The sequence below is a fragment of the Haliotis rufescens genome, unplaced genomic scaffold (assembly GCF_023055435.1).
Source record: "Haliotis rufescens isolate VD_foot unplaced genomic scaffold, xgHalRufe1.0.p SCAF_15, whole genome shotgun sequence".
Taxonomy (NCBI): Eukaryota; Metazoa; Mollusca; class Gastropoda; order Lepetellida; family Haliotidae; genus Haliotis; species Haliotis rufescens.
This window is the reverse complement of record NW_025963835.1, coordinates 7,040,919-7,054,098: the sequence shown is the minus strand read 5'-3', so window position 1 is coordinate 7,054,098 and position 13,180 is coordinate 7,040,919. Positions and strand designations below refer to the sequence as shown.

The following is a 13,180-nucleotide window of genomic DNA, read 5'->3' as shown; positions in this document are numbered from 1 at the left end:
GTCCACATGATCATTGATTCATTCCTGACTCTAAAGTAATTATGAAAACATACAGTATACTACACCATCACATTACTTTACAGGACCCTCATATCGCCTGCAAGGAGCCTTAAAATTATCATTTATATTAGTCAAGGTAAAACCTTCATTATTTTTTAATATCCCCAATCATCAAAAGGCACCAGTTTACCACTGGACTAATCTGCATAACAAGTTCATTCTAAGTAAGGATAAGAATTTACTTAGTACTCCAACTTCTAAATACCTATCAAAGAAGTTTATTCTAGAAACATTCAACCATTTTGGAGTTCTTCCCCCGGAGACAGAAAACAGACGGCTGATGGACAGATATGCTGATGGCTATATTCCCCATTTTTCAAAACAGGGAGACAACAAGTGATGTGGCACTACAGCTACAGTAGGTCCATACCTGTATCCTGGTTCTAGACTCACCTTGAGAGCTGCCAACTCCTGCTCCAACTTGTCAGCTCGCTCCTTCTCACGCTTATGGCCGCGTTCCAGCTCCCGCAATTTGGCCTCATCTTCTTCAGTTCGACACTGACAGAAAATTATGATCAAATGTAAACAAGATGAACACAAAGGAAGCTCAGTCGAGAGTGAGTGGATGTTGTCTTACCGGTACATCACGGCACATAACCAAGCCTAGGTAAGGCAAACACCTGGTTCATAACATGAGCAATGATGAACAGTCTCAGATAATGACCAGCCAGGTCACATATAGTAATAATATTAACCATTCACTCCTGATTATCCAGTTGACAAAGACAATGAGGGGATACCAGGTATCCACATAGGAAGTTTCTTCATCAAGTGTTCTGATCTCTATACAGTATACTGCTCCCTTACCTCCAGATCATCCTTGCTGATTACTTCCTCCTCAATCTGGAACTGCAGATCTTCCACCTTCCTGGGAACACATCAAGATTGGGAATCACTCAACATAGGGCTCCAGTCCCAGAACTTGTGTTCAGGTAGCATAGCTTATAATAAATACAGCATGTACCTCACTGCCTGGGGCATATGTTTGTTGATATACTTGTTTTCCTAGACATTCAGATAACTTTTTTACACAGACAAGCTATCACATTGAAACACTTACCTAAATGAGTCGCCAGAAGAATGACATTGTCCAAATAGGGTTTTCGTCACAATGATAGACTTGTCTTCATGGGGGCTATTGTCACAATGATACACTTGTCCTAACGAGGGCTACTGTCACAATGATATACTTGTCCTAATAGGGGCTATTGTCACAATGATACACTTGTCCTAGTGGGGGCTATTGTCACAATGATACACTTGTCCTAACGAGGGCTACTGTCACAATGATATACTTGTCCTAATAGGGGCTATTGTCACAATGATACACTTGTCCTAATGGGGGCTATTGTCACAATGATACACTTGTCCTAATGGGGGCTATTGTCACAATGATACACTTGTCCTAACGAGGGCTACTGTCACAATGATATACTTGTCCTAATAGGGGCTATTGTCACAATGATACCCGGGTACACTTGTCCTAGTGGGGGCTACTGTCACAATGATATACTTGTCCTAATGGGGGCTATTGTCACAATGATATACTTGTCCAAATGGGGGCTACTGTCACAATGATATACTTGTCCTAATAGGGGCTATTGTCACAATGATATACTTGTCCTAGTGGGGGCTATTGTCACAATAATACACTTGTCCTAATGGGGGCTATTGTCACAATGATACACTAGTCCTAATGGGGGCTATTGTCACAATGATATACTTGTCCTAATGAGGGCTATTGTCACAATGATACACTTGTCTTCATGGGGGCTATTGTCACAATGATATACTTGTCCTATTGGGGGCTATTGTCACAATGATATACGTGTCCTAATAGGGGCTATTGTCACAATGATATATGTGTCCTAATGGGGGCTACTGTCACAATGATATACTTGTCCTAATAGGGGCTATTGTCACAATGATATACGTGTCCTAATGGGGGCTATTGTCACAATGGTATACGTCTCCTAATGGGGGCTATTGTCACAATGATATAATTGTCCTAATGGGGGCTATTGTCACAATAATACACTTGTCCTAATGGGGGCTATTGTCACAATTATACACTAGTCCTAATGGGGGTTATTGTCACAATGATATACTTGTCCTAATGAAGGCTATTGTCACAATGATAGACTTGTCCTAATGGGGGCTATTGTCACAATGATATACTTGTCCTATTGGGGGCTATTGTCACAATGATATACGTGTCCTAATAGGGGCTATTGTCACAATGATATACTTGTCCTAATGGGGGCTATTGTCACAATGATATACTTGTCCTAATGGGGGCTATTGTCACAATGATACACTAGTCCTAATGGGGGCTATTGTCACAATGATATACTTGTCCTAATGAGGGCTATTGTCACAATGATACACTTGTCCTAATGGGGGCTATTGTCACAATGATATACTTGTCCTAATGGGGGCTATTGTCACAATGATATACTTGTCCTATTAGGGGCTACTGTCACAATGATACACTTGTCCTAATGGGGGCTATTGTCACAATGATACACTTGTCCTAATGGGGGCTATTGTCACAATGATATACTTGTCCTAATGGGGGCTATTGTCACAATGATATACTTGTCCTATTAGGGGCTATTGTCACAATGATATACGTGTCCTAATAGGGGCTATTGTCACAATGATATACTTGTCCTAATGGGGGCTATTGTCACAATGATAGACTTGTCTTCATGGGGGCTATTGTCACAATGATACACTTGTCCTAGTGGGGGCTATTGTCACAATGATAAACTTGTCCTAGTGGGGGCTATTGTCACAATTATATGTGTGTCCTAGTGGGGGCTGCTGTCACAATGATATACTTGTCCTAATAGGGGCTATTGTCACAATGATATACTTGTCCTAATGGGGGCTATTGTCACAATGATATACTTGTCCTAGTGGGGGCTACTGTCACAATGATATACGTGTCCTAATGGGGGCTACTGTCACAATGATACACTTGTCCTAATGGGGGCTATTGTCACAATGATATACTTGTCCTTTTGGGGGTAATCATCAGAATGATATACTTGTCTTAATGAGGTAATCACAACATGACAATACATTACTACATAAGAGTGAGTGAATGTTGTTTAACACACTGACCTCCTCTCTTCCTCCAGCTTGACAGTCATTGCCTTCTTCTCCTTCTCATACTCCAGGACAATGGCCCTCAGCTGCAGGATTTGTGTCTCACTGTCAGCCAGGATCCGTTCCTTGTCCTGCCTCACGTGGGTCAGTTCACCCTCAGCCTATACATACAAGCTCATAGTCTATGGTCAAACTGGACATACAAGCTCATAGTCTATGGTCAAACTGGACATACAAGCTCATTGTCTATGGTCAAACTGGACATACAAGCTCATTGTCAACGGTCAAACTGGACATACAAGCTCATAGTCTATGGTCGAACTGGACATACAAGCTCATTGTCAACGATCAAACTGGGCATACAAGCTCATAGTCTATGGTCAAACTGGACATACAAGCTCACAGTCTATGGTCAAACTGGACATACAAGTTCATTGTCAATGGTCAAACTGGACATAACTCTCACAGTCAATGGTCAAACTGGACATACATTTAATTGTCGAACTGAACACACACACATAGAGTGAATAGTCATACTGAATATTGTACACCAATAAATGGTCTTCAACACTCAGTCAAATAGGCATGTTCTCCTCTGTGGTCACAAGAAAGTTATCTCCCTTACCTCATCCACCTGCGCAGCTGCCCTTGCCACTTCAGCTCTTTCGAGGTCTCGCTCTCTCAACAGTTGTTCTATATGCTCTTCCTTTTCCTTAAGTGCTTTCTGCAAAGTGTCCATTATAAACATGCAGATGAAAACAGAACACTGGTATAATAATTTTACTCTATGCAGTCGAGGGTTCTGAAATTCTAACATTACCCAAACATCAGGCAACAATTAAGCACTTGTGGTTTATCTCATACAATGATTCAGGCTTGCAAACATGTTGGTCCCTTGTGGGAATTCCCTGACAGAAAACATGCCCAGCACCCAATGCTTGTCGTATGAAGTTAGCTGGTACAATGTGCGACCTGTCTGATTGTGTTATTGAAACCATGATGCTCGCGCTGTCAACCACAGGCTTGTATACTTCAGACTTGATAGAGTACTGTGTTTACAACTGTCTCAGGGAGACATTTAACTGTGTGTTGTGATAGTCAGACATGTCTTACCATGGCATCCATTAAGAGTGTGTGTTGTGTCTTACACAGCTCTCAGCAATATTACTGCTGAGGACATAGGATCACCCAAATCACTGAGCCTCACCACCCAAGTAGACTTGGATGACAAGTACAGGTTGCTGGGGACCAATTTTAACTCCCCATGGGGGCATTCTGTGAGAAATTAATTCACTATCAATGCTGCGTGAGTACAATAAGACTTGATCAGCAAGCTAATACATCTTGTTAATCAGTGATGACTCCAGCATCAAGTAGCGCCTACCAGTAAATAACAACAAGCATTGGGAACTTGGACCTTTTCTACAGTCTTCCTCAGGTGATGAATGTTAACGAAAATTATGGAATACATTTTGATAAATTGTTGTCTTCTTCACACTGAGTCTCCTTGCTGACAATCAATCAGCACTGTCTGATTGTCAAAGCTCCTAGAAAAACTCTAGATAATCATATGATCATCCTCTTGTACAAATCAATGTTCTGAGGGCCGGATATTACTCCTGCTACTAATGAAACATTGTCTACTCTAATTCTTTCTACCATATCAAGTTCTATGGTATAATGCATTTACTTCCAGTGTGTCATCTGGGCGGGCAGACTAATGGTCTGAGGGCTGTGGAAGGCCATAATGACCAGAGCAACATCTGACATCATGGCTTTCCAAATTATGGCACAACATCAAGGACACATAATCCCCCAAGTTTCCACTTGTAAGGAGCACCAGAATCTTTGTGAATACCGCCCCAGTACTTCTGTTTTCAGCATACTGACTGAAGGTTGTTTAACAGTCAGCAATATTGCAGCCAACCATCAGTTGTTGCCCATACAACGATGAGTTGTATGGGCATCCAACTACAGAGTACGAAGAAACACAAAGTTACATTTATAACAACCTGATCCTCATGTTAGCCAGTTCTATCCTGTATCAGCCTCTACACGGAACATATACTTCTTCATCCACAATTTGGGAACACAAAAGTATTGACTCCTCAGAGTTTTATATTACAAAATCAAAGTCTATATTTTTGTAAGACTGTTCTTATTACCTCTGAAATAACCTCTTGAAAACTTCCCCTATTAATTAACTGGATAGGTTCTGTACAAGTGTAGTAAGATACTCGATATACAAGAGCTCTGCAGGTTACAGAATGTATTAGCCAGAGACACCCACCACCTTATATCATATCACTGATGATACTCATGCTGATGTTTTGTGCACATGACTATACAATTACACTGGAATATCATTCTGTGATGGAAACTGACCAGGTGAAGAAGCTAGGTTTTGCTTAATAGTTTGATGCACCTATGCTAACTATAGATCTGTTTTCTTAGACATGAGAGCATGAATAAGTTTTAATGCCAATTTTAGCAAAGAATCTTAACAACAGGGGTTCAATGGTCTGTCACCACATGACCAGAAATACTTCTCAGCCCAAATGTTAAACATTTAGTGTGTAGTTGAAATATGATACAAGAGTTGGTCCTTCTCAGTACATTATTTCCTGCTGTTGTATTCACTACCCTCCATCAACTGATTTCTACCATCAACCTGAGCATGAGTGAGTGAGTTATTAGCAATACCAGTTGGGGACACCAGAAATGAGCTGCCCCATGTGGGAAGTTGAAGCCATGTGTTCAGCATGATGGGTAGGTGTCATCCCCTCCCCCACTTCATGCCTCCCTTACAAGACTCTGCTAGGAAGTGAATACTTCGGAGAGAATACAGCAGAACTGTCTCTATTATACATTTGCATGCTGACTATAAAATCTGGACAGACTATTAACAGCATTTAATTTTAGCCATTAACATGATTAAACAAATGTTACATTACCCTTTTTTCAACAGGGATTTCTTGATACACTTCATAAGCATGAGACAGAATATACAGTCAGATAACCTTCCCACCTATCTTACAAGGAGTGTTCCGATTCAGCACATATTGATTTTTGTCTCCTAAGTCAGAATGATTCATCAATATGACATCATTCATGCAAGTCCACTGATTTTAGAAAACATTAGATTGTACAGCCAATATTTCTTTCTATTCAAAGAACTTGTGTAACAAGCACATGTTTGAGCATCACCTTGGTTATCTAAGGATTGTTGTGTCACGCTGACACATCCATCTCCTCTATATTGCAGCCAATGATGAGAAAAGAAAGTCTTACATAAGAGCCAGATTAAACCTGATCCCTCTTGAAAAACTATACACTTTAATCACAGGTGAAAAGACAATGACAGTAATATGCAGGAAAACAAATTAACAAGATATTTATCCTCTAGTTCCATACTATTTGAAATATATTTAGACTCACAAACTCATGGACAACATATGCTTCTCATCAGTGTCAGGTATGACTCCAACCTAATGGGTTTGACCAGTATTTCAGCTGTCTCATGTTGTATCAGTGATGAGTGCACACTTTGGCAACTGATGGAAACCAATGTTTGAAATAGATTGACCAAGGATCATAATCAGGGTAAATCTGGGATCAGCAGATCCTGGTACAAGGGATGCAACACTTTAAACCACTGGTATGAGGGTAAGAGCCAAAGGAATAATTGTCTTTGCCATAATCATTGTCCAAACAAGCCTGTAAATATACTGGAGGAGTCGTTAACCCTGGATGTACAGTTAAACACAAATTCTACAATGATCATTATAATAGGTTATGAGGTCACAATTTGTGTGGTAAATGTTTAATTCTATGAAAACATAAGCAATCATCATCCAGTGACACTGGTGATATCACCCCAATATATGTGTGCAATACGCCTCTGTGCAGGGCACTTGGAGATATTCTATTTGAAACTAGTTCCACAAACCTTGGTTCCAACAAGTGTTTACCTACAATGGTTTAAGGTTAGGGTTAGTTAATTTGTTTCTTTGTTGTTTTACGCCGCACTCAGCAATATTCCAGCACATGACGGTGGTCTGTAAATAATCAAATCTGAACCGACAATCCAGTGATTGATGTCAAGAGCAGTGATCTACACGGTTGGGATACAATGACATGCATCAATTAAGTCAGCGACCCCATCAGTCGCCTCTAAAGACGAGCATGGGTTGCTGAAGACCTATTCACTACCCAGTTCTTCACGGGTCGGGGTGGTTATTGGCAGCCTGGTGGTTAAAGCTGTGGCTTGTGCCACAGGCACAATGTGTAAATCCCATGTATGGGGTTTCCTTGCTGTTACATGGCTGGAATATTGCTAATAACTCACTACCATGGATAGGATATCAATACCATAGACTTTCACTCCTTTATCAGATTTGGCTTAGATAATAGGTTTTCATTAACTATCATATAGTTAAACATATTTAATTTCCCTTCATGAAACATACATATTTTGATTTCAACATTTCAACATAACAAAATTTTAAAAATTTGATCATTTAACTCTTACATTCCACAATACGTTTGTGATGAGATGAATACGACAAAAATACATCTAAAACAATTCAGAACTCTATAGACTTATGCCCCCATTTCACTACGACCACGAATATCCTGAATCACCCCGAATCGGAAAGTTTTCATGTTCGTAGATAAATCTCAATCATTTCTTGAAGATCTTAAATGAATCTTATTTGATTCCAAAACATTTGTACAGTTTACGGGAGTTTGTCTAATCGGTGAGAAAGTGTTTGTTTGTCAAAAACTTTTGTGGAAGGGCCCCCGAATTGCAATTTCGTGGCTGTATCGTAATCCATTCGTAAATAAGAATTAAGTAAGAACAACATTTGGCATGTTCGTAACTTAGTTGTAGGTGATTCTTACAATTTGTGCATGATACGTACATGAATTTTGAAATAGTACATGTTTCTTAACCCATTCCTGGCATTCTTCATATTTTTCAACACGATTAGCCACGAAAGATTGTATTATTGGCCGAATCATCACGAATTTCGAAAGTTACCGATTCGGGCTGATTCGTAGTGAAAGTGGGGCATAAGAGAAGTTTTCAGCCAGATCTAATTGCATCATGAACCCCCTATATTAATCATGGACTATTCTCCTTAGGGTTGTCAGTATGGGTGAATTAGACTGACCCACTCACCTGGAGGGCAGATGTGGTAGCAGACAAGTTAAGTGAGCTTGGTCTTTGGCCGCTTTTGGAAGCCTGCATGTTAGTTAAAGTAGATATATGCATGAGTGATGGCAGTTAGTCAAAGAGTATACAAGGTGAGGTCTATTTATATAAATATGAAGAGGAAAAGTTAAACCTATATCCTGCTGCAGTGGTAGTCCTGATAATTTGCTTAACATTTTATTTTCATGCCACTTTAGCAGCAACCAATTCTCAGCTCTCATTCGAGTTCACCTGTCCTTTGAGAATAACTGCCAGTCAGCAATACTGTCCAAGGAATACACCTCATAACAGCATAAAAACTGTCACCATTGCATCTGAACTAAGAGCAAAACTGTCATAGGAGCAGAACTGTAGTCCTCAGTTCACCTGTCCAAAGGACAAACGATCATAGAAGACAACTGACGTCAGAGTACAAGAGCATTACTGTCGTAAGAGTCTGAGAAGTGATGTTAAATAGGGTGAAATAGGGTGAAATAGGGTTTAATGTTGTGTTCAAGGTTACTGCACTTATATAGTGATGTGCATGTGGGTGTAGGTGTATGTGTGTATTTCTGCTTGTACTAGTCCAGACTTATATCAATTTTATAGTGCTAGCCCACTGAGATACCATGCCGCAGTTTAACATGAATACCTCACTCAGACACAGCATATTGACTCCGAGCCGACCAGTCCTTGCTTTAGCCCCTTAATGCAGGCAGGGTAACCACAAGTACCATCTTTTAATTTTTTGGGGTATAATACTGCGGGGGTTCGGAGCCTGAACTTTCTGCTCTCTGGGCGGATACTCTACCACAAGACTGTGGAGGCGGTCTAAGAGTCTTCGAGAACAACTTTTGTCACACTAATTAAACTGTAGCTGCCATTTATTTGAGATCCATATCATTAAAAGGAAATCCTGAAACATTTTTATGTGTCTTTCAAAATCTGATATGCTTGAGTGATCATCAGTGAAGCATTAGGAGCTACGTCTGTTTGGATACTGTGTCTTACTGCAGCCTGTAAATTATTGGACTACACGCAGCAGCAGGATTAAGGCAAAACTAGCAAGATGTACCCCAAGACAGCCAGTATTGATTTTACTTTTCAACATCTTTTACACAATCCTTCATGAAGTATATTTAATAGCTGAAACTCGGGATACGTCTTGAGTAATATTACACAGTTAAATAGCTTGAATGAGAGAATATGTACACAGACTTAATCAAGTAGATAAATGATTAAACCAAACCTCAAAATTTGATTGGTTCATCTGTTAAGAAAAGTTAAATTCATGTTAATCACTTTAGTGGATTTATTACCATGATTACACAAGTGGAAATTTGCAGACAGAAAAATGACAAAATTGAACTCTTTACCATTGTAAACAATATTTACCAACATGACATATTGATCTTGATGACGATATCTATGAAGCAATGATCTAAACACTGCAGTACTAAATCATGCACATGCACAAAGAAGATACAAATGTAACATTCATTAAGAATATGTTTAACAGACCGTCTAAAATTATATATAAAGATTGAATATCTACATGTCCAGTAAACAGATTAGTTAGCAAGGGATCTGCATTGAAATTAATTTGTGTAGGAAACATTTTGACCGGTGATAAAAACCAATAGTCCTGAATGCTGTGATACTGGTAATATCAGAGGAGTGTCAACAGAACTGCCACTTACTCCATTTCAAACTGGGACCTCGAAATGCATTAATATCATGATCTTCAAAATGATAAAGCTTTTTGCAGGAAATAAAGTGTTCACCATTTTTAGTTTCTGACACGGAGTCATTATCAATCGTGAAAAGGACACTGGGGAACGTTTTGAACATCTATGTCTGTGCATCAAGATGTGAACAGCTCAGTACGCCATGACTGAAGGACATTACACAAGGTCATCATTGAAAATGATGAACGAATCCAAGTGTAAACTCTCTCATGAGCAGGGAAAAACAACTAACTTTTCTTAGCACTTGCCCAATGATGACAACAAATAGGCACACTGTTGAAAATAGGAAATTGTCTACTTTGAAATGAAGGATACCTTTAACATGGGTATTTGTATTGGTGAGCAGTAGAGTGCTGCATTATGGGTAGAAGAACACTGTCCTTCCCACATGTACCTAAGAACCACTAGCTGCCATGATGACTCTCAGCTCTGTGCTGTCAGTGGGTTCTAATAGTTTTTAGCTGGGCTCTTTCTCTAGTAGAACTGCTGATACTGAGAAATGTCTTTATGCTATGTCACTAAACTTCCCAACAGAATTTCATCACATTTCAGCTTAAAAACTCCTTTTTCAACATCATTGCAGTTAAAAATCTCAAAGATATGATCCAACAAAACAGTAAATAGCATATTAGTATTTATGATAACATCAGCTTATTATCGATTACCGGCTTGGTTTAGTTTTCAACACAACACCAAACAATCAAACATAAACCACCAAGAACTGGGGGGAAGCAGGAACACATTGTAGGAAAGAAAACCGAGAATTATCTAGCACATCAACATATCGTGATAAACACTTATTCAACCACAGCAAAAAGAATATTACAAAACAACAACTCAATCCCCTTACACACAGTAATACCAATTTTTAACTCTCTTAATTCAAAACTATACATGCCAAAAGGGCATTACAGTAGCTGTCTTTGTCCACTCAATATTGATTGTGAATCATGGACAAAAGGATAAAGTGTCTTGTCGTTCTTTAGAAGTGTCATCGGGATTGTGTATGTTTACATAGATTATCAAATTAGTAAGATAGGTAGCTTGAATAAACAAATGGAATACATATTAAAGTTAGGTATGTATGTTGATATAATATGTCGGAGTTAAGATAGATGTCTGACTGAGTATGTTGATATGGAATATTAACCACACAGGAACTACCCACAAACACGATGATGGGATCACCTGAGAGGATTATAACCGTTCCATCTTTCACGCTTTTGTCATCTTGAACTTCTTCACTGATGATTGAGATTTAATGTGCCACAATATTTCCATCAAAAGATCATGTGAGAATTAAAGAACTTAAAGAATGCCAGAGTAAAATTTTGTTCTTTTCTTCCCAATGTCTTATCAAAGAATGGTGTCACGGCTACTCTGGTGAACATGTGAATGAATGGGATATCATATCTTTTTCCGAAAATGGTCAAATTAAACTTGACAATGAGACAAATATTCCAGGGGGACCTTATCTGACTTTACTCTTTCAAGGAAATTGAAACAAAATCATTTTAATTTGTCACATTGAGTCTTGAGAAAAGAAATGATAGGAGTGACCTACCCTTGATTCAAAATCCTTTGAGTGATCTCCCTTTAAAGCACCAATGATTCCATCATCCCACATTAACTACTGAATGTGTTCTAGCACTACGGGTATAACTGAAGGGGGGCCCTGGATGCACAACATTTATGTACATGCATGCAGCTTACCAATGCAGTCGATTTCACAACGGTCATTACGATTGTAAAGGGTGTAGTAGAAATAAGGATCTCTATAATTATTCTAGAACAAATGTAGTTTTCAAAAAAAATATTAAAAAGACATGTTTGATTAGACCAGCTCTTGCCAAAGACTTATCAAAAGACCACTATTTGAGAAAATGAACCATGATACAATTTAATATAACGAACTACACTCTAGAAGCAAAGGGAGATAACTCCATCACCAGATTGTGTTTTACACAGGATTCAGGCACTAACAAAACACAAACTTCAACAAAAAAAAGTTAGTCAAAGCAAACCAAAAATAACTGACCCAATGAAATGATGAAAAAGTGAACACAAATGAAAAATTAATGATGTTTTTGATGACATTAAACTAGTTAAACAACCATTTTGATTTAAAAAATATTAACAAGACAAGAAATAAACTACAAATCAAAACTAAATGCACTAAATTCACCAATAGTGTAGGTTAACTACCATGCAAGGAAATCATATAAAGAAGATCTAGGAACATGTTTGCAAAAGTTCACCCATTATGCCAATGAATGCAAATAATTCAGAGCAGAACCTTCATGGTCTGTCAATAAGCTATGGCAAAGAACTGGTCTTAACACTCGTGAAAAGGGACACAATATCGAAAGAATTCCACGGCAATATTGTTCACACTTGATTACTCTGACCAATAAAGCGTGATGAAAGAAAAGCATCAGTAAGTGAGCATGTACCTGATTGGCCAGGGAGGTTATGCCCAACCTTACCCGGCTCCGGGATACACTAGACGCGGTTGAGCTGACCGAACTAATTGACTCCTGGCTTCCTGATCGCTCACGCGCACTACGCAAGCTGGTGTTTGCCAAGTTCCGTGTCTGAGGGCTAGGAGTTGCCCCTCCTGCATAGCGGGCGACCTTGTGTATGGGTGCAAACAACCCAAAGTTGGGTCGGCAGTCAAAGTACCTGGAAAATACAATGTGTTTCAACAAATGTGTGAGTGAGATTATGGCTTGGGTTTACAGCGGCTTTGAACAATTCAGTTATATCATGGCATGTCAGCTTTATATGAGAGGATAGCCTAAAGCAATACAGCTCACAGACCTTAACCATATAGGTGAAGCCCACAAAAGCAACTGTACATGTATTGAGCTGACTAAGGTTTATAATCAAGGCGAACTCTAAAAAGCAAACTGCGATGTCTTACTTCATTTGACGGCTTGACCTATAGATTCATAGAAACAAATATATAAACTAACATGAGTGATGACTGTATGCTGGATTGTTAAACATGATAACGGGGGACCATACTGCAAGACATAGTCATGTTTCCAGAGCATCTTTA

General features: G+C 39.1%; 1 protein-coding gene across 14 annotated transcripts in view; it reads right to left on the bottom strand.

The window, feature by feature from the left end:
• Positions 1-13,180, bottom strand: part of LOC124126894 (CAP-Gly domain-containing linker protein 1-like) — a 118,934-nt gene that overhangs the window by 69,128 nt on the left and 36,626 nt on the right. For 7 of the 14 annotated variants that reach the window (XM_048396080.1, XM_048396083.1, XM_048396092.1 and 4 more), the window contains 8 exons: positions 13,043-13,060; positions 12,573-12,801; positions 9,621-9,641; positions 8,360-8,422; positions 3,800-3,898; positions 3,190-3,335; positions 868-928; positions 454-558 (listed from right to left, as the gene is read on the bottom strand). In XM_048396080.1, coding sequence (XP_048252037.1) covers positions 454-558; positions 868-928; positions 3,190-3,335; positions 3,800-3,898; positions 8,360-8,422; positions 9,621-9,641; positions 12,573-12,801; positions 13,043-13,060 — 742 coding nt within the window. The remainder of the gene's footprint in view (positions 1-453; positions 559-867; positions 929-3,189; positions 3,336-3,799; positions 3,899-8,359; positions 8,423-9,620; positions 9,642-12,572; positions 12,802-13,042; positions 13,061-13,180) is intronic. The other 7 variants (XM_048396088.1, XM_048396085.1, XM_048396087.1 and 4 more) reach the window with 7 other exon arrangements.